Source organism: Gigantopelta aegis, chromosome 8, assembly GCF_016097555.1.
Source record: "Gigantopelta aegis isolate Gae_Host chromosome 8, Gae_host_genome, whole genome shotgun sequence".
In the NCBI taxonomy this organism is placed as follows: domain Eukaryota; kingdom Metazoa; phylum Mollusca; class Gastropoda; order Neomphalida; family Peltospiridae; genus Gigantopelta; species Gigantopelta aegis.
The window spans coordinates 19,726,463-19,752,614 of NC_054706.1; the positions used below are offsets into that span (position 1 = coordinate 19,726,463).

General features: G+C 33.5%; 1 protein-coding gene across 8 annotated transcripts in view; it reads right to left on the bottom strand.

The window, feature by feature from the left end:
* Positions 1–19,143: 19,143 nt before the first annotated feature.
* LOC121380254 (coiled-coil domain-containing protein 154-like) overlaps positions 19,144–26,152 on the bottom strand; it is a 70,385-nt gene continuing 63,376 nt past the window's right edge. For all 8 annotated transcript variants that reach the window (XM_041509099.1, XM_041509098.1, XM_041509100.1 and 5 more), the window contains one exon: positions 19,144–24,571. In XM_041509099.1, coding sequence (XP_041365033.1) covers positions 24,385–24,571 — 187 coding nt within the window. In that variant the 3' untranslated portion in view covers positions 19,144–24,384. The remainder of the gene's footprint in view (positions 24,572–26,152) is intronic.

Consider the following 26,152-nt stretch of genomic DNA (forward strand, 5'->3'; position numbering starts at 1 on the left):
TTTTAATCACCACAAGACAAAAGTCTCTGATTCGCTGACACGAGCCGGAGATACTTACGTCACAAACTCTGACATGCTTTATCTGGTCTATTTAACGAAAGAAAGGAATATTTGTTTAATGACACCCCAACACATTGTTTAAAATCAGCCACTATTAATAACAAACCATGAATCTGAGTATCTCCCTCGAAAAAGTTTATAGTTATTCGATACCATTTTAGAATAATTAATAGAAGCACAAATGGACAGTCGATAAAAATTTATAAATATGGATGGATGGATGGATGGATGATGGATGGATGGATGAATGGATGGATGATGGATGGATGGATGATGGATGATGGATGATGGATGGATGGATGCTGGACGGACGGACGGACGGACGGACGGACGGACGGACAATCGGACGGACGGATGATGGATGAATGAATGGATGGATGGATGGATGATGAATGGATGGATGGATGGATGGATGGACGGACGGACGGACGGACGTACGGACGGACGGACGGACGGACGGACGGACGGACGGACGGATGATGGATGGATGGATGGATCGATGGATGGATCGATGGGTAAATTGATAGGCATATATGTATACATTAGTGGGTAATTAGTAGGTGGGGTAATTTAGGGTTCAAGCACACCTGTCGTAGGCACACGCTTTCAATTCACCATAGAGATCTGTCCAAATCAGTACTATGGGTACATGAATAGATGGGTGAATTATTACTGGACGGACGGACGGACTAATAAATCGCCTTTCTGACACCAAATCGTGTCAACTCTTTATCACTTACATATCAGCCTGGCTCGCTGAAGCAGTCAGGACAGCCGCGTTCGATAACAATGTGAAAGTGACGTACAAAGAATGTGGTAAGACGAGTACACGTATATCAGCGATACGTCAGCCTGCACCATTACTTACTTAGTGTCATCGAGTGGAGTGAGAGAGAGATAACCGTGTCTTCCCGAGTCCGTTCCACACCCGGTTCGCCCTGACAGTCATTGTTAAAACACTCAGATTACCCCCTCGTGAGTGTGCTAAGAGCAATCGGGATAGATTTTAATCCACCTGTTTTTAAAACTGTTGCATCAATGTTTATAAAAGGCCTGCTTCTTGATGTCAGTTCCGCCGAAATACCCATCTGTGGCGTGCACTGACAAGATACCAATTAGCCGGAAACTAGTGTGTGTGTGTGTGTGTGTGTGTGTGTGTGTGAGAGAGAGAGAGAGAGAGAGAGAGAGGGGGGGGGGGGGATTGAGTTAAAGTTTGTTTTATTTTAACGGCACCACTGAAACACATTGATTATTAATCACCAGCTATTGGATGTAAACCATTTGATAATTTTGTAGTCTTCAGAGGAAACCCGCTACTTTTTTCCATTACCAAGGGATATTTTATATGTTCTGTCCCATTAATAAGACAGAACACATCAAAACCTTTGATATACCAGTCGTGGTGCACTGGTTGGAATGGGGAAAAGTCCATTCAGAGAATGAGACCACCGAGGGTGTTCGATCTTTCGACCAATAAACCTCAAGCGTGCGTTTTGGGAGCTTAATTCCAAACTGGCATGTATCCTCAAAAGGGCAAGAAAGGAAGTTCAGTTTGTTTAACGACACTTCAGAATATTTTAAACTGCTGCCATTTCTAACGTTTGGTTATTTCAATATTGTTGAGAGAGAAGGTACAAAGACAGAACGACACCGAGAGATAGAGAGAGAGACAGAGAGAGAAGGGAGGAGGTTACAACAAAGAATCTTCACCATATACTGGGTGATTTGTAAAAAAAAATGCGATGTTTTAAAGTTGAACTGAATCTGAACGACAAAATCGTATAAGAGGACAACCACTCCATAGGAGATCCTTTACAGGAGATGTTAGCCCCCTTGCACCGCTAAAAGAGGACTGCCACTCCCAGACCAGTTTAATAAATCAAAACTAGCACCTTTAGTTCATGTTTTCCCTCTTTCCTTTTCCTGTTTACCACAATATTGAACACACAAATGTTAAAGTGTTCTGGAAGAAATGCTAATGTGAAAGGTCGACTTGCAACAATTCACTCGCCATACGGACACGTGTAGTAGAAAATGTGGAAGAAATTGTGCAATAAATCATCGTCCGACTTGTTGATAACCGAATCGACGGAACGAGAGCGAAATGGCTTCTTGATTAATCAATTCGAACTCCAGTCAAGTGAGGTCCATGCGTCTTATCGGGGTTCTGTCAACGCATTTATTCTTCTTTTTTTTCCTATTTTATTTTTATGTGAAAATCTAATAAGGGTTCAAGTACGCTGTCCTGGGCAAAAACCTCAGCTATCTGGATTGGCTGTTCAGCAAGCAGAATAAAAGAAAGAAAGAAATGTTTTATTTAACGACGCACTCAACACATTATTTTACGGTCATATGGCGTCAGACATATGGTTAAGGACCACACAGATTTTGAGAGCAAACCCGCTGTCGCCACTACATGGGCTACTCTTCCGATTAGCAGCAAGGGATCTTTTATTAGCACTTCCCACAGGCAGGATAGCACAAACCATGGCCTTTTTTGAACCAGTTATGGATCACTGGTCGGTACAAGTGGTTTACACCTACCCACTGAGCCTTGCGCAAGCAGAATAATGAAAGAAGTTTGTGTAGAGGATCTAGCTCAGTTGGTAGAGCGTTCATCTGAGGTGCTTGGGTCATAGGATCGAACCTCATTAGCGAATACATTAGGTTTCCCGTTCTAAACAATGTTCCGCGACTGATATATCAAATATCGTGGTATGTGCTGTTTTGTCTATGGGGAAGTGCATATAAAAGATCCCTTGCCATTAATGATAAAATGGAGCAGGTGGTTTTCCTCAAAGACTGTTAAAATTGTCAAATGTTTGATATCCAATAGCAGTTGATTAATTAATCAATGTGTTCTAGTAGTGTAGTTAAACAAAACAGACTTTAACACTCCTCGTCAGTGTAGCATGGAGCCATGACTCGATGACTTTGCCGCTATGACGCGGGATGGAAGCGTGCCCACCTGAGGTGCTTGGATCTTTTTGGCGGATACACTGGGGTTTTCTAGTCCCAACCAATGCCCCATGACTGGTATATCAAAGACTGTGGTATGCACTCTCATGTTGTAAAGTGAAAAAAAACCGCAGGAAGATTCCTTGCTACTGAGAAAAATGAAGAAGATTTCCTCTGAAGACCTCGTGTCAGTAATACCAAACGTTTGACATCATGCAGCCTGTAATTAGTTAATCAATGTGCTCAGGTGGTGTCGTAAACCAAAGCATTTATTTTACAGCTATGTCAGTCAGGCCGATTTGTCCGTGTATCCAGGTCATAACTAGTGACCAGTATTGACGGTGGAGAGGATAGGGCATCGGTCTTAAAGCAAAAATGCACTGGATTTGCATCTCAATAACACACCTTCCACCAGATACTAGTATTCGAAAATGTGTTCTTTTGGATCTCGATCTGGGCCCCGTTCCACGAGGCGATCTTAGCGCTAAGATCACCTTAACTGCATAAGGCAGTTATGAACTTAAGGTGATCTTAGCGCTAAGATCGCTTCGTGGAACGGGGCTGTGGATGCTCTTTAACATGCAAATATCCAACTAAGATTCAGACATGATACCCCGTCCAGGGCAGGGTTTTTTTTGTGATGTGTTTAGAAGTATCCTTTTTGTATAGATCCCATATTACAGTTCTCTTGTTTTTAGAACGGGGCTGTGGATGCTCTTTAACATGCAAATATCCAACTAAGATTCAGACAGATACCCCGTCCAGGGCAGGGTTTTTTTTGTGATGTGTTTAGAAGTATCCTTTTTGTATAGATCCCATATTACAGTTCTCTTGTTTTTAGAACGGGGCTGTGGATGCTCTTTAACATGCAAATATCCAACTAAGATTCAGACAGATACCCCGTCCAGGGCAGGGTTTTTTTTGTGATGTGTTTAGAAGTATCCTTTTTGTATAGATCCCATATTACAGTTCTCTTGTTTTTAGATATTATTACTGCCTTCAACATAGTCCCTGGAATACTGTGTACCAAGGACAAGACCAATGGTCTGTGATCAATGCTTTATTTAAAAGTTTGAAGATGCAAGACAAAAACCATTACTAAGCCGTTTATTCATATACCTAATGGCGGTGGCATAACGGTAAAACATCGGATTTTAGGCCAGTAGATGCTGGGTTCGCAGAGTAACTGTGTACTTGCTCCGGTTCCGAACCAGTTTTCTCGAACCAGTATAGGTAACAATGCTAGTATATTGACGTCTATCTCACTAGTGACTAACCTCTAGCCATTAATCTCGAGCATAGCGGTATTGCGTTCGCTTGATGCGCGGTCGATCTAGTATCGATCCCCGTCAGAGGGTCCATTAGGCTATTTTCTCGTCAATCTAATTAAAATTAGCTCCACTATTACATGTGGATCTAAAGACAGCCAGTTGGAGCTCATGTCCACCAATCAAAACCTTACTTGCAGAATCCTGCCAGTGATTTAAAACTAACAACACTGCGTAGTCCCCAATGTCCAGGTAACATTTCGTCTGTAAATAATAATTTAAATATTGACCAGTCACACTTCGCCTTTTATAACGTTATTTGGGAGCATACAAATTCTAAAAATATCGGGCGAGTCTATTTTAATGGCCGCAGTACAGCGAACCATACCAATACGTACGGGGTGGGTTATCAGTCTTCAATTTTACATTAAAAATTATTTATTTATTTATAAAATTAAAAAAAACTAAATCAGTCTTCAGTTTTACATTACAAATTATTTATTTTATAAAATAAAACATGTTTTAAGGCATTCGTAATTCACACGAAACATGTCGTATACCCTCAGGATAATTCGGAATGTTTTCAAATTATTTTAAATCACTGGCAGGATTCTGCAAGTAAGGTTTTGATTGGTGGACATGAGCTCCAACTGGCTGTCTTTAGATCCACATGTAATAGTGGAGCTAATTTTAATTAGATTGTTTTCTCGTTTCAGCCAGAGCACCACGACTGGTATATCAAAGGACGCGGTATGTGCTCTCCTGTCAGTTGGATGATGCATATAATGGACAAAATGTAGCGGGTTTCTTCTCTAAGACTATATGTCAGAATTACCAAATGTTGGACATCCAATAGCCAATGATCAATAAATCAATGTGCTCTAGTTGTGTCGTTAAACAAAACAAACGTTTAACTTTTGTCGTCGCACAGCTCCCCAACCCTGACATTCTCATTGATCTGGGGATAATAAAGTATTACTTTTTATTAACTTTGATGACCAGGTTAAATGTTGTAATACACAATAGAACAATGGAGAATATATATATATTGTTCTATTGTGTATTACAACATTTAACCTGGTCATCAAAGTTAATAAAAATTAATTTTATTATTATTATGTTTATTTACGTATTAATGTATTATGTATTAATATATTTATTTATTTATTCTATATAGAACCCCCCCCCCCCCAAAAAAAAAAAAAAACCATAGAAAAATCACAACAAAACAACCACCACTAACACAAAAACCTGAAAACAACCCCCACACACACCACAAAAAAGAAGAAAGAAAACAGAACAAAAACCCTTCCACCATGAACTCGTATTGCAACGATATTTTTTACTGTACAATTATCTACACAACTACCCACGCTAAAAACAGCCTGCGTCTGTTGGTAAGAAATTATTTTAAATCAAAGGATACCATCATCTTGCTTTGCGACAACATACCTTTGGCGGGAGAATTCTCGTGGTGGAGAGATTGATGCGCAAACACAGATCAAAAGAAAGACTTAGACACATTAAAGGGGCTGCACCAGTTAGTTTATGCTATTGTTAAAACGCGTATTTATTATTCTATCAAATCCTATCATTTTTCATTTCACCGGCTTTAGAAGCTGTCATACAAGATTATAACTATTGATGTTTTCTCGTGAATATTGCTCAAACAGACACGACCAGCCGGAGAACTTGATAACAAATGACAATGATGAACTTGTCGTGTGGAATAGAGTATTGAAAACAAAATTGAATTTTCTCACCTTGGAGACGAGGTTCCATGATATCTGGTATTAGTGGCTAGGCACCACCAGGAATCCCAAACAAAACACAGTTTTAATTAATTTTAATAATAGATGTTTTAAAATATTTTATGTATAAAAATGTTTCATAAAGGTTATTTTTCTCATTACGTAAATTACTTCAAAAGTTTTATATAATTTTTTAAATAAATAAATATATAACTTAATAACTGCATTGGGTTTTTAAAATGTTTTTTTAAAATTTATTTGTTATTTTTGTTTTCATTTTTAATTGATTTTATTCTAGCACATGGATATAATCTGGCTATTTCTGATTCACCGTCTTCATCCGCGTTTTGTGCTTAGTTTCAGTCTTAAAGAGAATAGAAATGCAAAATTTGGACTACACCTAATTAAAGATATACAAACATTGTTCAAAGAATCTTCAACCCGATACTAGCAACTCCGACTTGAAGTTTTACAGTTTGCACGGATTTAAGTGAAAGCAAGAAAGATTGCGTATGCTGTCATGTAGCGTTGGAACAAATGACAAATCACAGAAATTCTATAGCTAATGTTTATCATATATTCATAATGCCTGTTTTAGTGTAAAACCCAAGAAATACTGCTTTTTCGAGTCGACCAACTCGCGATCATGTACGACTCAAGATCAGTTTACTATAGAATCTATCTCGAATAAATAGTTACCTTCATATTCGCGTCGTAAGATGACTAGGGTTTTTGTTATCAGCATTTCATGTTCAACAACATTTATGACTAATGTATTAAATGATGCACAAGATAGCCGTTGAGAATAGGTAAGCAGGGGCAGGTATGCGAGGAACGTTCGAAGATAGGGGATGTTTGGATTTGACGTCTCGTCTAATATCTCTACGCGCAGCATGTCTCGACATTTCGGTATATTTACAAAACGAAATGTCTAGATAAACGAGGCTGAGTGAAGTTACATGATTAATTATCCATCGGTCAGTTTGGACCATGGTGTTACTAACGCGTACTTTGATGTGGCTTGGAATGTGTCTGCCAACGACTCTTAAAATTAATATTTAAACTGAATGGGGCCTGCTTGCTTACCTTTGTCAGCCTAGAGACATTGGTACTATGTTTCCTAGTGCTTAAACCAATTAATATCAACGCCTAGCATTGGAGAGGGCCAATCAAAGGCAAGGGGAAAAAAAGAAAGAAATGTTTTATTTAACGACGCACTCAACACATTTTATTTACGGTTATATGGCGTCAGACATATGGTTAAGGACCACACAGATTTTGAGAGGAAACCCGCTGTCGCCACTACATGGGCTACTCTTCCGATTAGCAGCAAGGGGTCTTTTATTTGCGCTTCCCACAGGCAGGATAGCACAAACCATGGCCTTTGTTGAACCAGTTATGGATCACTGGTCGGTGCAAGTGGTTCACACCTACCCATTGAGCCTTGCGGAGCACTCACTCAAAGTTTGGAGTCGGTATCTGAATTAAAAATCCCATGCCTCGACTGGGATCCGAACCCAGTACCTACCAGCCTGTAGACCGATGACTTGCCACGACAAAGGCAAGGACGTTTTAATTTCTGTTTAATTTGTTTAAAGCTGTTATATCGCTTGCCATATTATGTGGTGTATACTACCAAACCAAACGCCACATACGATACCATAACGTCGCTAATGTAAAGCTGTTACATGCAATATTTCAATCAACATATATCAGCCCATATGATATTAGGAATATAAAATAATGTTTTAGACGTTAATTGGGAAGATACTCCCCCCCCTTCCCCGTATCTAAGGGCCTTCATAAATACTACAACCCTTTCCCCTTAAATTAAATAAGAAAATATTGGGGTGGGGTATGTTTCTTGTTGAAAGCTTATAAGACAGACCTAGTTTCACACAAAATCAAACGCCATGGACGATAACATGTCGTCACAACATACAACCTTTTGATGGACATTATTTTGAATACTACAACTCGCCCATAAAATTATTGGTAATTGAAGAAAACGGAAGCCTCGGTTGATCTTCTCGGACATAAAAGGAGATGTGTTGGGCTATCCTAGTTTGTACAACTGTCATACTAATTTTAATTGCAACTCGCATTTTGTTTGAAGGACAATATAGTAACTGGTACAACGATATTAGATTTAATACTACTTTTCTAATGTTATGTGAGAATGTCCCTTTACTGTTTTTTTTTCTCTCTCTCAATATTTTGGCACACCCAACACCAACGCAATGACTTCCCTACACTAGGAACCCTCCTTAGTTACGAATCAGTCACGTTATGTGACTCATACTCGAAACACCCCAAGCAGTTTACTGGTGCCACAGCCTTGGTTACGTCAACATAACTTTTCTTTGGGGTTCTACAGTCAATGCTCTCCGCTTTGTAGTTCCGTTTAATAAAATACCCCCAGACGTCTATCAAAATCTAAATCGTCAACATACTCTTGCGTTTAATTTCGCCCATGAATGGCTGACACCATAACAAATTATTTCTTTGCATGCATCCGACATTGTGTCTTCCAACAATGCGTGGCTCGTTGTCATGGAGTTATTGCAAATGGCGGGAGTTACCCACCTCCCTCACAAAACAGCGGTGCCTATTTATAACAGTTATTACGTAGGTTCATAGTATTATCGAGCATTGGGCGTAACAAAAACTGAACAGTATCAAAAGTTACATACCTCCGATCTTTGTATTTAAACAGTTTGTTTTCATCTTACATTCCAGATGTAGGGATGTTTCATTTTATTTCAATTTATAGTCATGCTTATGTTCAGCTAAGGTTGTTATCCTGAACAAATGCCTCCGCTATCCTGGCCAAAGACCTGTTGAGCAACATAACAGCGATCTGCAGTAACAACGCTATCTGCAGTAACTACATTTAGCGTTGCAGTTGCTGCCGCTATCTGTTACAAAAATTACAAAATGTTGTAGCCTTGATGCAGATAATATGTCGCGATCTGTTACAGCAGTACTGCAGTTAGGAATTTTGTTCATTTCTGCAACTCAACGCGATCTGTTATAAACTGAAAGATGCGACATAAAACACGCATACACACGCACGTTCTCTAGCCTCGCCCTCAGAGCCCCGAATCACTGTAATGGATCAGATTTCCAGATTAGAATTTATACCTTAAAAAAAGATTATATTTTGCCATTATAATCTACTATGAGAAAAATTAAGTTGTATCTAAATTAATATGCCAAGGAACCCACTGTTCATCAAATTCTTTAAAATGGTAATTTTTATAAAATATATACTTTTCAATATTTAATTTCTTACTAATAATTTTGAAAAATATATGTAGTACTTAATATTAACAATCAAGCAGTTTATAAAGTCTTTCTATGTTTTGTAATTTCAAACAATATTGTATTTTTATCTAACATAGCATTTTTCTCCATTGTTGACAATCCATTTTTCTATATCTTTCCAAACTTCCAATACCTTTGGACATAGATAAAACAAATGTTTTAATGTTTCTGGTTAGATATGACAAAGATTGCAAACATTTGAGTCTATATATTTAATTTTATATAAGAAAGTGCTTGCTGTTATTATTCTTTGTAGAATCCTATATTGAAACCATGGTAAAAAGGCATCTTTAAATATAGTAAAAGGTAGGGCGTAATATTGTCCCCATTCATATTTCATGTGTGAGGTGGGGACTTTACGTGAAGCGTTTAGAAATTTATACATATCTCGACAACCTCTTTTGTTTTCAAAAATATGTTTAATTTAAATGGGAAAATGGGGTTTAGCGGAGTAAAAGTTTGGTTATGCCTATTGGTAATGTTACAAATGAAAAATTCGAATTAATATTATATTTTTAAAAAATATTTCATAGTTCTTAACTTGCCCATATTCATCCAGTAAATCTTGTATAAATATTATACTTTTTTATATAATTTTTATATACCATTGGTTTATTATCTTTTCTTATATTACTATTGTTCCAAATATTGATTCTATATACTTCTTCAATATTTTTATAAGTTTGTTTTTGTTGAATAGTTTTCCAACTTTGTAATACAGTAATACATCCTTCCAAAAGTTATTCTTAATTTATGTCTTTTGAAGTTGAATAAAGTGATCACCGTGTATTATAAAATTTTCGGTTGTTATTCCTATAACTGCTTGAAACAGGTGTACTCAATTAGAGTTTGATGTATATAATCTCCTTATAAAAGAAGACTTTAAAGCTATCATACAATTGTTAATGTTTAACATTTTAAGGCTACCATTTTTATATTCTTGTTTTAATATTTCTTTTTCAGATTTAGTTTGCCAAATAAAACCATGAAGCATCTTATTTGTTTGTTTTATTATTTTATCCGTGGGATTTGGAAGAGCAATTAGCAAATGTGTTATTTTTGGAATAATTAAAGTTTTAACTATAATAATTCGAACCAATACTGTTAATTTCCTGCTTGACCAGGGTTTTTTATTGTATTTTTCATTTACATTATCTTTGGCTTAAAGTTATTTAGAATGATGAAAGACCTCCTTGGAAAAGTTCCTACTTCCTATCCATACAGTCTTTGTCTTTGAATAATGTATTCTTAAGAAAGACATGTTGGCATACTGATCTACAATATACAATGTGCTGTTCAGGAATGTGGGAGAGCCATCTACAATGAATGTCATTTCATCACGTACTGGGATATTGCATAGTTTTCCTCTTCTGTTGTTATGCCTTTAATACCTTTCAAATTTCTTATTAATATTGCTAGAATTTCAGCACAGATTATAAAAGAATAATAAGGGGAGAAAGAGGATTCCCTTTTTTACAGCCTCTTTCAAGTTTTAATCATTTTGAATTATTCTGAAATAAAAATTCTTATAAAGAGTTTTAATCTATTCTTTTATTGGTGTTTAAAAAACCCAAAAAACTCTGAAGCTTGTTCAATAAATAACCCAGAAACTAAATCAAAGACCTTTTAAAATTCAACCAGTAGTCATAGGTTAATAATTTTATACACTTCTGTATACTGCATTATATCATAAATTAGTGTTATATTTTCCCCTATGTATCTGCCTTTAATAAATCCAGTCTGATCTTTTTCAATAATTATAGCCAAAGGTTATTTTATAGGTACAATTTAAAAAAAAAAAACAAATGTTTAGGCTTATTAGGTTTTGGTATACAAGTATTTTTTTGTGTATTTGCATTTCATTTGTAAGATAGCTGTAATTAATGGATCTAATAATGAATATACCCAAATCTAGCCAAAAGAATTTGTAATATAGCTGTAATTAATGGATCTAATAATGAATATATCCAAATCTAGCCAAAAGAATTTGATAAACTCTGTAGTAAACCAGGGCTCTTATTATTTTTCGTAGATTTTAGAAAATTTTGAGCGTCTGAATATTTTATTTAACCCTCTAATACTTCTGATTCTAAGTCTGTCAATAAATTTCTATTATATTTAAGAATGTGGTTAATACTTTCATTGGCTGAATTATTATTATTATTATTTTTTAATATAACTTTTTTGTAAAATTCTTTAGTTTTTTTTAATTATAAAATTTGTTTTTGTTCAGTTATTATAGTATCATCATCAAGTTCTATTTTAGATATAAACTTACTGTGAAATGTTTTTTATTCCATATTACAAAAATAGTTGGTAGGCTTTTCTTCATGTTCTAGTCATTTGGCTCTCGATCTAATAAATTGCCCTTATAGTGTTTCTTTCCTAATTTGTATTAACTCATTCTTCTTTTCTTCTAAGCGTGTCTTCATTTTGTTATAACAAATATATTTCATAATATAATTCATAATTAATATATGTGTTCAAATACAAATTTTCTAATTAAAATAATATATTGTAGAGAACATTAACCCAGGTATTTATAAATATTAGCTTGAAATAACATGGTTATAGAAATCATTTTTTACGGTGACTATCTTAAAAAAAACGACACTCGAGTTCCAACGTTTTTATTTTTTCAGTTATATATGATCTTTCTCGTGTCATTCACAAAGTTTGCTTTCATGTTACTTAGTTTTCTGAAGAAATGCCTTTGCCATTTATTCGATTACCGGTTGTATAGAAGTTGATGTAAAGCAAAGTTTAAATATAATAATTTTGAAAATCAACATGGCCGTCACCATATTATATTACAAACACAAGGCGCTGGTTCTTTAACTCGATACTTATTATTTTAACTGCTGTGGAAGCTGAGATATTGTATAAAACATTTTTGTAAATAATGGTTATTTTGAAAACCAAAATGACTGCTATAAAATAATTGTTTTGACTGAAATAAGTAGTAATATTCACTCCACATATAATGTAATGTAAATTCAACTACCTTGTGTCAATATAGAAGTTATTTGTTGTGAAATATCGTGTGTTTTTCTTCTTTACCTAACGGGCATTTTGAAATGCAAGATAGCCACCATTGCAGAAAAATGCTACTGTAAATACAGTGCTATATTTATTCACGAACATCTATACAAGGCAGCTGAACTCGTTGCCAAATTCTATTGTAATTGTTTTATTTAAAAAAAATTGTTACTTTGTCATTTTATTACTTTATTTACAAATGACAATGACAAGTCATATTTTTACTGCAATAAATGTAAATAAAAAGCTAACAAACAAATATGTTCTCAGTGTATTTAAATAAAACATGTATGATACAACTATATATTTGATATCTCAACACGTCTTCAGTTATTAAGTAAACCCAGAAGTGAAGACCGTTACACAACCACCGAAAATCTCGGATTACACTCGCCAAATCTAATCAAATGTTGTCCCGATACATCCCCTTTATTTCTCTACAATAAATCCCTCGTTCCCCCGCCCCTATGTTTGTGCTCACATTTTCTTGCGATTGAATTTACCCTGATTAAATGTCAACCCGTCTTGCATGGGGTGTACGTATCTGCTGTTAATTCCAGGATTGGCCTGTCACTGGTGACGGCGACTCCTAGCAGGTGACCGCACCGTGGATCGTGGGAAAGTTTCTTCTTTGAGAATTTCCTCTCGATTAATGTGTGTATTGAGACCATTCTTTGATAACAGATATCAGTGAGACTTATGTACTGTGTTCTTTTGCTACTGTTTCCAACTGAAATGTGATAACGAATTGTTTTATATCCTTTTATAATGCTATTATATTATTCATTTTTAAATAATATTTATGTTTGCGTTTTAAACGATATTTAAATGACATTTAAATAGTTCAGTGAATAATATTAAAAAGAATAATTAATTTATTTAATAAAATAAAATAATGTAAAATAAACAAATGACAAAAAAGCTCTTGTTTTAATGGTACAGTATATATATTAAAGTTTAAAAACACTTGATAATAAAAAGGTTTTACATCTAAACATTTCAAATTATTTCTCTGTTAGTTTCAGAACTATACAATAACAATTCTAGAAGACAGACTTAAATTTCCAATGTTAAATTTGTTCTTAAAATGTTTAAGTTTAATACAAATTCACATATTCAGAATTTCCTAAATATATCTATATTAGTTGGTGAAGACTGCCCCTGAGAATCGTAGTACCAAGGTTCAGAACTATACTATCAAAACTCTAGGAGACAGACCTTCAAATGTTCATTTTAAATGTTAAAAACATTTAATAATAAAAATTTTAAAATCTAAATGTTTCAAAAAATATTTTTCTATTAGTATGTGAAGACTACCCCTGTGACATTTTACATTAAGTTTCAGAACTATAAAACTTAAAACTCTAAAAGACAGACATTTAAATGTTCAATGTTAAACGTCTATTTAAAATGTTTAAATTTAATAAATATTCAAAGTTTCCAAAATATATCTCTATTAGTTTGTGTAGTCTGCCTCTGAGAATCATAGTACCAAGTTTCAGAACTATACGATAAAAACTCTAGAAGATATACTTTTAAATTTTCAATTTAAGTTTAAAAATATTTCCAAAATATATTCTTATTAGTTTGTGAAGGTTCTCCCCAGCGCTCATTGTAACAAGTTTCAGAACAATTCAGTTAAAACTGTAAGAGAAGATTGACTTCAAAAGAAAAGTTGACGGATGGACGGACGCCAAACAAATCGGTATTATACAAGCTCCGCTGACGAACGTCACAGCGGAACTAAATATGTTTTATTTTTATGTACAGTTTGCAAAAACATTGGTCAGTATATAAATAAAACAGTTATAAATACCCGCAGTAAAAAAATGTCGCTTGCTCCATAGACAGAATTGTATTTAACAATTATTTTATATAGTTTATTCTACTAGTTAACAAAATCAACTCTCAACTATTACACTCTACATAGGGACAAGAGAACAGTCTAATTGTGGAGACCTATAGTGAACAGTAATTAAATCGCATAAATAGGCATAAATAACGCAATGGGTATTTCATCAACATTAGGCATGCAGATAAACGACATATTGGTAACAACTGTAACTGAAAGATGAAATTGTTCAAATCCGGATTTTTGTTTTGGGGTTTTTTTTTGTTATTGTTTGTTTGTTTGTTTGTTGTTGTTGTTGTTGTTGTTTTTTTGTAGTTTTTTGAGGGGGGGGGGGGGGAGGGGGCAATAACATTATTTTCCGTAACATATTAAAAAAGACAGAAAACACAAAAAAACCGGTTGCTGTTATAGGGAAACGAGAGCAGGCAGTGCACATAAAAAAATAAATTCTTGTGTAATGCTGTGTTGTTGCATTAAACACGCAAGTTATGCTTTTATACTGTATACTGTTATACTGTACACTCATTTTCATTTATAATATATATACATATATATATATATATATATATATATATATATATATATATATATATATATATATATACACACACACACACACATACACACATACATACATACATACATACATACATACATACATACATACATACATACATGTATACACATCCTGGGGGTGGGGGAGTGGGGTTTGGGGATGTAAAAACACATTTGACAAATCAAAATCCTCAGTCGGAAATTGGTGGTAAAACTTGTTAATCACTCTTCGGTGTCTAGTAATACGTGTGTCCACCGTTACTTCAAACTAACACTGTAAGATTTTGCCATATGGAGTTAAGATAAACGTTGAACCACATAATTCGGTGGTAAATTTTGTCAATCACAATCCATCGCTTTTTGGGATGCAGGCATGGTGCGGGGTTGTTATGCAAGTCTCACCCTCCTGTTGTTATGTAAGTCTTACCCTCTAGTAATACGTTTGTCCACCGTTACTTCAAACTAACACTGTAAGATTTTGCCATATGGAATTAAGATAAACGTTGAACCACATAATTCGGTGGTAAATTTTGTCAATCACATTCCATCGCTTTTTGGGATGCAGGCATGGTGCGGGGTTGTTATGCAAGTCTTACCCTCCTGCATATACTGCGTATGCACGGATTTGACGCTCCAAATCAACTGAAGCATGCCTATTGCGTTGGATTTGATTGAGCCTCGTCATTTAAAACTGTTCAATATTCAATATGTTTTACAAATTATTTGAATGGCTACCATTCAGCGTTTGATTCACAATGAAGTAGGCTCTTGCATATTTTAATTGAATCCTGGACGTGTTTTCGTGCAAAACTGTTTTTCTAGACCGGCCCCCAAAAACGCCCAAGTGACTGACTGACTGACTGCAACTTTTCAAGTTTTGTTGAGTGATCTTATTTAAAGAATGTGTTTGTATCACATAACAACATTTGTAGGAATATGTCTAAATATGTAAGAAAATATAGCATTTTAAAAAGTGTATAGTTTGTTTTGGCGTTCAGTATATCATGGTGTGACTGAAATTTGGTCTATAAAATACCAAGTGTTCCCTTATTTCCTTATCTCAGTATATTTATATCATAGATCACAAGCGAAACATTTTAGGTTGATTAACACAAGATAAATTATGTAACCCCCAACCCCATGTTAAATTCGTCCACACTAAGTCTTGACACTGAATACTCTTGTACAGACATATTATTCCAGTTCCTAACATCTGACGGTGCTCGGTATCTGTTCCCTAGCTGGCATGCACTAAAGGCGACGCCACACGATACGAGTGTTTGGTACGAGAATAGCTAGTGCACGGGGCACATTATGGCAATACTTTTCTTAACGTGGACGTCGTGTTACTTCCCTCTATGTAGCAAATTTAAAATGGCGGGGATATTTTTTAAGGTTGTTGTTGAAGATTTATTTTGTTAATAATGATGCAAGTACTTCAATCGGGATTTTGTGAGTACGGTTGGTTACAATCTAATTAAAATTAGCTCCACTATTACATGTGAATCGAACACCAGCCAGTTGGAGCTCATGTCCACCAATCAAAACCGTACTTGCAGAATCCTGCCAGTGATTTAAAAATAATTTGAAAACATTCCGAATTATCCTGAGGGTATACGACATGTTTCGTGTGAATTACGAATGCCTTAGAAACATGTTTTATTTTATAAAATAAATAATTTGTAATGTAAAACTGAAGACTGATAACCCACCCTGTACGTATTGGTATAGTTCGCTGTACTGCGGCCACTAAAATAGACTCGCCCGATATTTTTAGAATTTGTATTCTTCCAAATAAAAGGCGAAGTGTGATTGGTCAATATTTAAATTATTATTTACAGACGAAATGTTACCTGGACATTGGGGACTACGCAGTGTTGTTAGTTTTAAATCATTGGCAGGATTCTGCAAGTAAGGTTTTAATTGGTGGACATTAGCTCCAACTGGCTGGTGTTAGATCCACATGTAATAGTGGAGCTAATTTTAATTAGATTGGGTTGGTTATACATTTTTGGTTTGTGTGTCCATTTGTTGCACTATTTTGGTTGAGAACCGGTTGAAACATGGTGCCCCAAGTTTTGATTACCAGCTATATTAAGGGTATATAAGGAGATCCGGATGTAGTAAAAACAACACTTACTACGTCCCAGGCCCGTAGGACGGATTTTCAAAGTTCGGGGGGGGGGGGGGGGTGGGGGGGGGGGGGGGGGGGGGTGGGGGGTAGGGGGGGGGGGGGGGGGGGGGGGGGGGGGGGGCTAATTTTTATGGTTGTTCTATCGTCAGGTTTCCGTATTAGCATTATAAGACATTTTAAAGTTCCGAAATAAAAACCGGACTTGAGAATAGCCAGTTGCACGGCAACCGATAAAATCGTAATGTTTTCTTGTCACACACTGCTATTCTCTACGAGGCACTCGTATCGTGTGACGTCGCCTTTGTAGATACGCACGTTGAAGAGGAAGTGCCGAGTTTTCTGCCATTGTAGGATATTCCTGGACACTTTTTAACGACTAAATATTATTAAACGCATTTTGCGCGTGTATGTTTCTGGCCACAACATTAGCGTAGCCAGAATGTTATATTGGTGGGGACACCCACGTTGGGGGTGGGGGCATCCACATTGCGGATAAGTCACCCACACTGTCCGAGTCATATTTATGGCGAAACGGGCAAATATAAAAGGTGGTGGGAAGAAAGAGAGATGTGATTAAGCAGAGGCGGATCTAGGGGTAGGGGGCTGGAGCCCGTCCCCACCCTAAATTTTGCGAGTTATAATTTTATTATATATATTTATTTATTTTTGTTGTTTTACGATCCCCTTCCAAACCTCCCCCTAAGTTCCCTTGGCATTCCACCTCATGCCACTGGGGCCCCCTAAATGGATTTTCTGGATCCGCCACTGTTAAGGGACATCGCCCCGCCCCGGCTAAGCCATTTGGTCGTGCTAATGTTTGTAGTAGCTGAAACTTCTTTTTACTTCGTATATTTGTTTTCGTACTTGCGAACTTATTTGCAGGTAAAATCTATTTTTGCCCAAGTACTAAAGACATTTTCGGACAGCAAGAAACAGATCGACTATATTATATTCATACTCTAAAGACAAAATGTATTAGATGTCATTTTAGTCCTGTTGAAAAGTATTTAAATAATTTTAAAATCTCCATCAGTTCACAGTTGGAAACATCTTAGAACAGTCAGGAGTATCTCGGTAAGATATTCAGGTCACCAATGTATGGCGATTTCTGCTTCGTTTATTTTATGAGCAATTATGATTACAATGCACTTCAAAACCAGATCAGAGGTCTAGCACTTGAGATTTAGAATTTACGTCGTGAAATTATCATTTATGTTCTGTATAAGGGTTAGACGATAGACTTATTTCCATTTAAACAAACCAACAAATATCCAACACTTACTTGTACAGGATCTTATACTAACATGCATGGGATTTCTACTTCGCTGAACGATTTTTTTGAAAGTGTGAAAAATGTACTTCGGCGTCAAAACAAAGTACTTCTCAAATGTTTCATATTCAGAATTTACGTAGCAAAGTTCATCTTGACGTTCTGTTTAACGGCTGTTTGCTGGTTGTTCTATCTGCACGTATTTTTATCAATTTACAAACAGGTGTTACCCTACCTGGTCTTGCTAATTGCCCGTGATGGAAAAGTTTACATTTAGTAGATAAGACATGACAAACTTTCAAGTGAATGACAAACAAGCTAAGTAGATCAGCGGGTATACGTGCCGTCAAGCAACTCAACTCACTGCCGATAATTTTATATTATTACTCCTGGCAACTGCTCAAAACAGGTGTTGTGATAGTTTATTTATTTTATTTTTTTATAACCGTATATTTACATATGTTTATTAGCATATATTTATTAAAGGGACATTCCCGAGTTTGCTGCATTGTAAAATATTTCTGAAGAAGTACAATATTTCTATGATTAAACTTGCATATTAAATATATTTTCTTGTGTAGAATATCCGTGTCTGTATATTCAATGTGTTTCTGGTCGTCTTAATATTTGTAAGAAGCCCAAACTGGATTTGTCTTCAAATAATTTCATACATACGACAAAAACAATATTTTAGGAAATAAAATGAAATTTACGCTAGTACAAATATTAGAACGATCAGAAACACGTTTAATATACAGCCACTGATATGTTATGCAGGAAAATATATTTGATATGTAATTACAATCGTTAAAAAGTCTCTGTTAGTCGATAACATCTTTAAAAAATGCAGCAAACTCAGGAATGTCCCTTTAAAATTAATTGCTTTATTTATTGGGTTTTTTTTTTTAAAGAAAAACGAACCATGGCAATGATGACAACACAATTTTATTTAACAAAAACAAATTTCATTCAGAAACAAAATTGATATATATAATTATAATATATATTAAAATATACAAATATCATTACAGACAATATATAACAGCAGTAGGACCATAAACTTAAAAGATGCTTTCAAAATGGACGGATACAACCGATCACCAGCAGTGTATTGTGTCTGCTAACAATTAATGAGAGGAGTTTACACCAACAAAAACACAAGCCCATAACCACAGTAATGATGCATCTGATTCAATGACAATTGAAAGATTCAAAAGTACGATACAAGCCTAGCCTAGGAACTTTCTTTGATAAAAATTATAGTTTTTGTATTATCATTGTCACATGCTAAAGTCCCATACTTAAGCTAAAAACTGAAATAATGACGTTTTATCCCAATTTTAATTCAAATACAGATCCTACTTTTATTTTATGAGAAAACAAGCTAAATTAGATAAAAGGTTTGTTATTAGGGGTAGACTAACATAATATGTGACCACATAATAATTCAAGATTAGTTAATAATTTAATATTTCAATAAAATTGATAGTAAAGCTTTTATAGTTGGGGATTATTGAATTTCAAATGTTTATAAGACGGCGGTTTTACACAAAAATAATGTTTACATTCTGAAATTAAATAAATGAAAGATTTAGTGGTGAAAGTGTTACTCGCTAGTCTACAGAAATTACAAAACATGAACTAATAATGTTTTTTTTATTTATCTGGCATTTTAAAAATAATTTATTTTAGTTTCAAATAATTTATTTTGAACAAGGCACACTAGTTCAAATAATTATATTTATTATAACTGAATCTACACTCCAACCCCCCAAAACAACAAAACAAAAAACCCACCCCACCTACCTGTATTTCACAACTTTGCAATATAAATTCACAAGTTTGTGTAGTTTTATACTTATGTCATTGTGACATCTCAAATTTTATAAAATATTTTGCAACTTTTAGGATGATATAGTAGTAATATTAGTTATTACTAACTTTGATTATTAACTCGGTCTTGTTTGATATTTACTTGACACATCTAAAATACCGGTACTGCATCATTAATAAGAATAAACAGTTGTTTGTTTGTTATTATAATTCCATTACAAAGAGAATGACTGAATCTCACTGACTTGGTTTTCAGGCTACAAACACAATGGTTAGCAACAAGCAAACAACACAAATGTGTAATATGGATTAAACTCTCTAAACAACTACCACAAATATTATTATGACAATTAAAAAAATTTTTTTTATGTTAGTTGCATCTTTAAAAAGATGTATACATAGCAAGACAATATAAAACAGCCTGATGCCTTGGAATGCAAAAAGAAAAGAAAAACATTTTAGTATTATTGGCAATTATTAGCATTGGGAGAAAAATATTAAAAACAAAATGACTTCACCAAAATAAAACATTTTATCGGTCTTCACTTTTCAGAGTTAGCATTACACAGAAAAATCATAAAATAAACATAAAACAAAACAGTAAGTACTGATTTAAAAAAAAGAAAAAAAGCATCATTTGATGAGAAACATAAATAAAAAAGTTAAATATTATGAGATATAACATTTCATCAATACCACAGGGTACATAAGATGTAGTTTTTGTAATGTGTTATTTACTATACTTTGTTTGGACAATGTTATGTGTTGGTTGCATTATTATATGTTATAGCAGATGATAAACTAAATCCTAATGTAGAATTTTCACAACAATTATTGAATTGGCTGGCCTGTAATTACAATTATTTTTGTGGCAACTGGCAAGATTTATCATAGTCTAGTGATTTGAGTTTGTTTATGGCAAAAATCAGCATAATAAAGTTTTAAAACCCAACAAAACAATAACAGAAACACACAATATTGTTGCATAATTAGAACAATTTTTCATATCACAAATATTAAGTAAATAAATTAAAGTAAAACATGTAATTAAAATACTTCAAATAACAAAAATATATTAATTTAAAGCTGCAGCCTCCAGATTTTTAATATTTAATCATTAAGAATAGATTTATTATTTTTTTAATTGCCCATATGCTCTTCTTAGATTTCCATTAGATTAAAATCACACTCAAATGCTCTTAATATGAACTTGACAATGACTGCTTGAGAAAAAGCCACTGTTCAGTATAACAATTACAAATAATTCACTGTTTAGCTTTTTGTGTCAAAAATGGTGGTGGGACTTGAGACTTATTGGTAGTTATTGCAGCCATTGCAAAATAACTTGTTTTTAATGTAATTACGGTTTACTGTGTTGGTTATTTGCATAGCTCATAGGTCAAGGGAGACTACTCGGCTGTGTTGATATTTATATGCGTACGGAAATTAAATACTTTGTCCGTTACATTTTGAAGAAAGCTGGACTATTATTAAAACTGCAGTTCATTTTGTATTTTGCATTAGTAAAACATATTATAGGATGAGAAATAAGAGACTGCAGCTTTAACAAACATAATTTGTTTTCAGCTCCACTTGTACCAATATTTTTAAACTAGAAACCAACTGGTTTGACAAAATACAATGTACTAAAAATATGTAAACACTCAAGTGTGTTAATTATGGGAGTGCAAAAATAAGTGATATTCAAATATACAGTAACACTGATATAAGTTGGAAAGAAAAGGCACTGCTTTCAGCACTGATACAATTTCAAAATGCATAATAAATTAAAAGCTATTGCAAGATTAAACTGATTTTAAATGCATAATGCAAAAATAAAAATAAGATATTTATATTAAAATGTCACATCAGCATTCTTCATGCTTAAAAATGGTACATATGATTAAAACAGCTCAACCATAACTAATTTTAGTACTGACACAAATAAAATAAAAGGAAAAAGAATTTAATATCCTCTCTTCTCTTAATAATTAATACACAAGGCACAAAATGTTTTAGGAAAACAACCTGAGACTGCCAACCATAATCCCTTGGTTTACTTTTAATTTCAAACAAAATTAACATTACATTAACAAAATGAAGTATATTTTAATATAGGTAATATATACTAAACAAAATTAATTAATTACTTACGGGCCAATAGACTTGGCAATTCTTTGCTAGAGCTGTATTATTTTGGCAACATTTGATAACAGATAACTTTTAAATATTGTGTCAGTAAAATTTGATCCATAATATATGCAAACATTTTTGCATAGTTTTTGTTTTTGGTGCATATATTATATTTAAACTTTTAAACATTGTTTCAGTAAAATTTGATCCAATATAATATATGCAAAAATCTTGCAAAGTTTTAGTTTTTGGTGATTTATGAAAACTACCAAAAATGTGTATTCATCTAGGATTTGTTACATGTTAGTTGGTCATGATATTTGTCATTTTGTTATTAAGTTTGAGAACATGTCACAACATTCACATGTTACAATAGAAGAAGTTTATTTTTATGAATAATTTTTAAAGTAAAAATGCCAAAAATATGTAGTAGCCTTTAACTAATTTTGTTGAGTATATATTTTATGTTAAATAATAGAATGACACATTTTACAAACAATGAACAAACAAATATGTTTTGCAATTGCTATAAATACATAGATATGATATTGCCAAATATATTACTGATTAGTCTACAAATATGACGGTTACATTTTATAGTATAAGACCCTAATATTATAAACAAATAAATGCACAACTACATATAACATTAGAGATGATTTATGTTTATTAATCTAACACAGATTAAATGATATTTGCATATGTTTAAGTAAGTGCATGAAACTGAATTAAATTGCATATTAATTAATGAGAATTTCAACCAACAAAAAGGTTACCTCCCTGTTACATTATTTTGGAAAAACACCTTTAAATCAGTTCGTTTAGTATTTAATACACCAGTAAGGTTGCCCTTCGATATTTAAGAAGACACCTAACAACCAATGATCTCCTGTGTATTTTCAAACATATGTTTAATCCAATTTAATTAGTGCTTTTTAGCCTTATTTTAAATGCATAATTATTACTGTAATGCAATTATAAATGATAAGAATGCACAGCACATTGTAAAAATAATGATGAAAATAAGACTTCACTCTTAAGGATCATGGGGAAGTTCATAAAGTAAATGTCTAATATGATGGCAAAGGGAAATAACTCTTACAGACATTAGATACTGTATCCTCCAATACAAACTGTTTGCAAAATGAAATACTTTGCATCAACAATTCATCTTAATACATAAATACGTACATATAATTATGTTTGTACTTACAAATTTTGCATTTTGCAACACAAAATTTTAGTGAGCTGAAAAACAAATGAACAAAAGTATTATGGTAATAAAAAAATAAAATAAACCAAATGGAATGTACCCAGTGTCATCAATCGATTATAATGCAAGATAAACATATAAGCAGATAAGTGCATAGAGAGTGACATTAATTTTGATTTAATGTTGTACAGGTCTGCATAACATATTTTTGCAAATTAAATTTTAAAAAAAGAAGGAAATTCTGAATAATCACTAAAAAAAATTCCAAGAAGTAATAAAATGACAAAAGTAGTGTACAACTGAATTTGGATAAATATCACAGACAAGCTTTAATAAAATTTATTTTTAAAATTTAATATACAGGTATATGTATATTTCTTTTTGCAAGCACTATCACAGGTTTACAAGTAGTATAAAATTTAACATGCATATATCAAAAACATGTACAATACCTAACACGGCATACTGGTCAGTGTAAGGTGTAAGAATTGAAGTTTCAATGGATTTTAGTTCAGTGCCATGTACAATGAAAAAGAAAATTTGGAAGAGAAAAAAATAAAAATAATCCCCACATACCAAAACCCCACATATTTGATGATAAACTGAAAATATTTTTATAACACAAAAACAAATTAGTGATTCCAAAACATCACAACCTGGATAAAACAAAAGAAAGTTGATTCTTGTTGTGATATGATGTTATTATAGTATCAACAAAACTGTTAAATCTACACCACCAACCACCCCACCCCCCCCCCCCCCAAACATGGACAATATTGCAAGGCACAGATCACATTGCCTATTGACCAATTTCTAATTTATGAAAACTGAAATACATGTTTTTCACACCAAAAAATAAATAAAAAGATAGCACTAATTAACTTAACCACCTTACACCAACACTACAGAAGTGGACTTTGCCAGAGTGCAGTATACGAGATATTACTAGAACTGTTATTTAACACAAGTAGAGGCAGATCAGGTCCGTGTATTAACTTGTCCCAGCTGGAGGAGCATCACCACCAGCCCGGGATGGTTGACTGTTAGGCCGACTGTTGGGCCGACTGTTTCCCTGGCTGTTTCTTCGACTGTTTGCTGCCCGACTAGGATTCCTCTGATTTTTCCGCGAGGATTTCTTCCATTTGAAATACATCAACTTTGATTTCCATGTTAGCCATCTGGAGAAAAACATTTAAAAAAAATTAATGAGATAATAAATGTTAGAGATGTAAATCAAATAAAACTACCAAAATGATTAAAGATCTTATTTAAAAAATAAAATTTGAAAAAAATAATTGCCATTGTAACATCATGTAATATATGAAAACCATTCTTATCATGAGAGTGCAAGTGTAGCATGAACTTATAAAGAAAACTTTAATTTAATTACACCCATATTAATTTAATTATCAACAAAACCTTCTCCTCTATAGTCCATCCTATCCTCCTACGAAAATGTTTTGTTTTTTAACAAATAATTTGAGTTTGGTTTGATTTAAGAAGAAAAGAAAAAGTGTTTTAGAAATAACAAAAAACCCCAACTATTTTGGGGTGCAATTTAGAAAACAATAGGCTCAGAAATAAATAACCTGTACGTAGTAAATTCCATAGTAATTTAATAAAGTCTCACCCGTACAAACAAGATGTAGTTATATTCGTTCCCATAGGGAATTGCTACAAGTTATTTATTTCTGAGCCTATTGTTTTCTAAATTGCACACAGAAATAAGTTGGGTTTTTTTTATCATTTTCAAAACACTTCTACTTTTCTTCTTATGTCAAATCAAACTCAAATTATTTACAAAAAAAACATGAAGGCTTGGAAGGACTATGGTAAAACATTTTATAAGCACATGGCCTGCAAGTTGCTCTGGCAAGAACTGGCACCCATGACAGGTGTGTACTACAATAGCTTGTTCTTCTGAATGTGCATGTAAAACACTTTGACCTGACCTGACCAGACAATACCATGATAAAATTAATTGAGCCTATATATAAAATGTTCACACAACACAGATACTAGTGGGATTCAAAACCAAGTAATTTTTAATTAAAGAAACTAAATTAACAATTATGTGTTTCTTTTGTTTTTTGGTATATTTAAGAGTGGCTATTAAGACTAATATTAAACCAAGACAACTATAGAATCGTCTGTATAGACTTGTTAGTATATTCAGGCTTTATAATTATTGTAGTCATGTCAAAACTATATAGTTTTTGATTACTAGAATTTGAACTAACATAAAGAAAAAATCTATCATTATGATAGTAACTGTGTTAGTGATGGTATAATTATACTATATAAGTAAGAAGTATTCATATATAAAAACACATAAAGTAGACCATGTACAACCCTTTACTTGTAAAAAATAGTGAAATCCATTCCATATCAACAGCAGTTACAATTAACAATAAATTGATTGTAAAGCAATAACATGATTATATACATGTAGCATCTGATAAAATTTCCTTAATAATAATAAACAAACATTTCAAAAAGAAGAGAAATTAAGATGAAATTGACTAGTTGAAAACAACATAAGGAAAACAAATTCATAAGATGTTTTTTTCTAGAAGGAAGACAGTTCTTAAGATGTAGTGTTAATTTCCTCCACCCTTTAATTAAAATAATCATATGAACAATAATGAACTCATATACATGTACTTTTATGTATATATGACAACATTTAAAGAAAAGGCACTTATTTAGTCTGAACCATATCCCAAAGAACGTGAAGCAAAAGCAATGTTCACCATTTA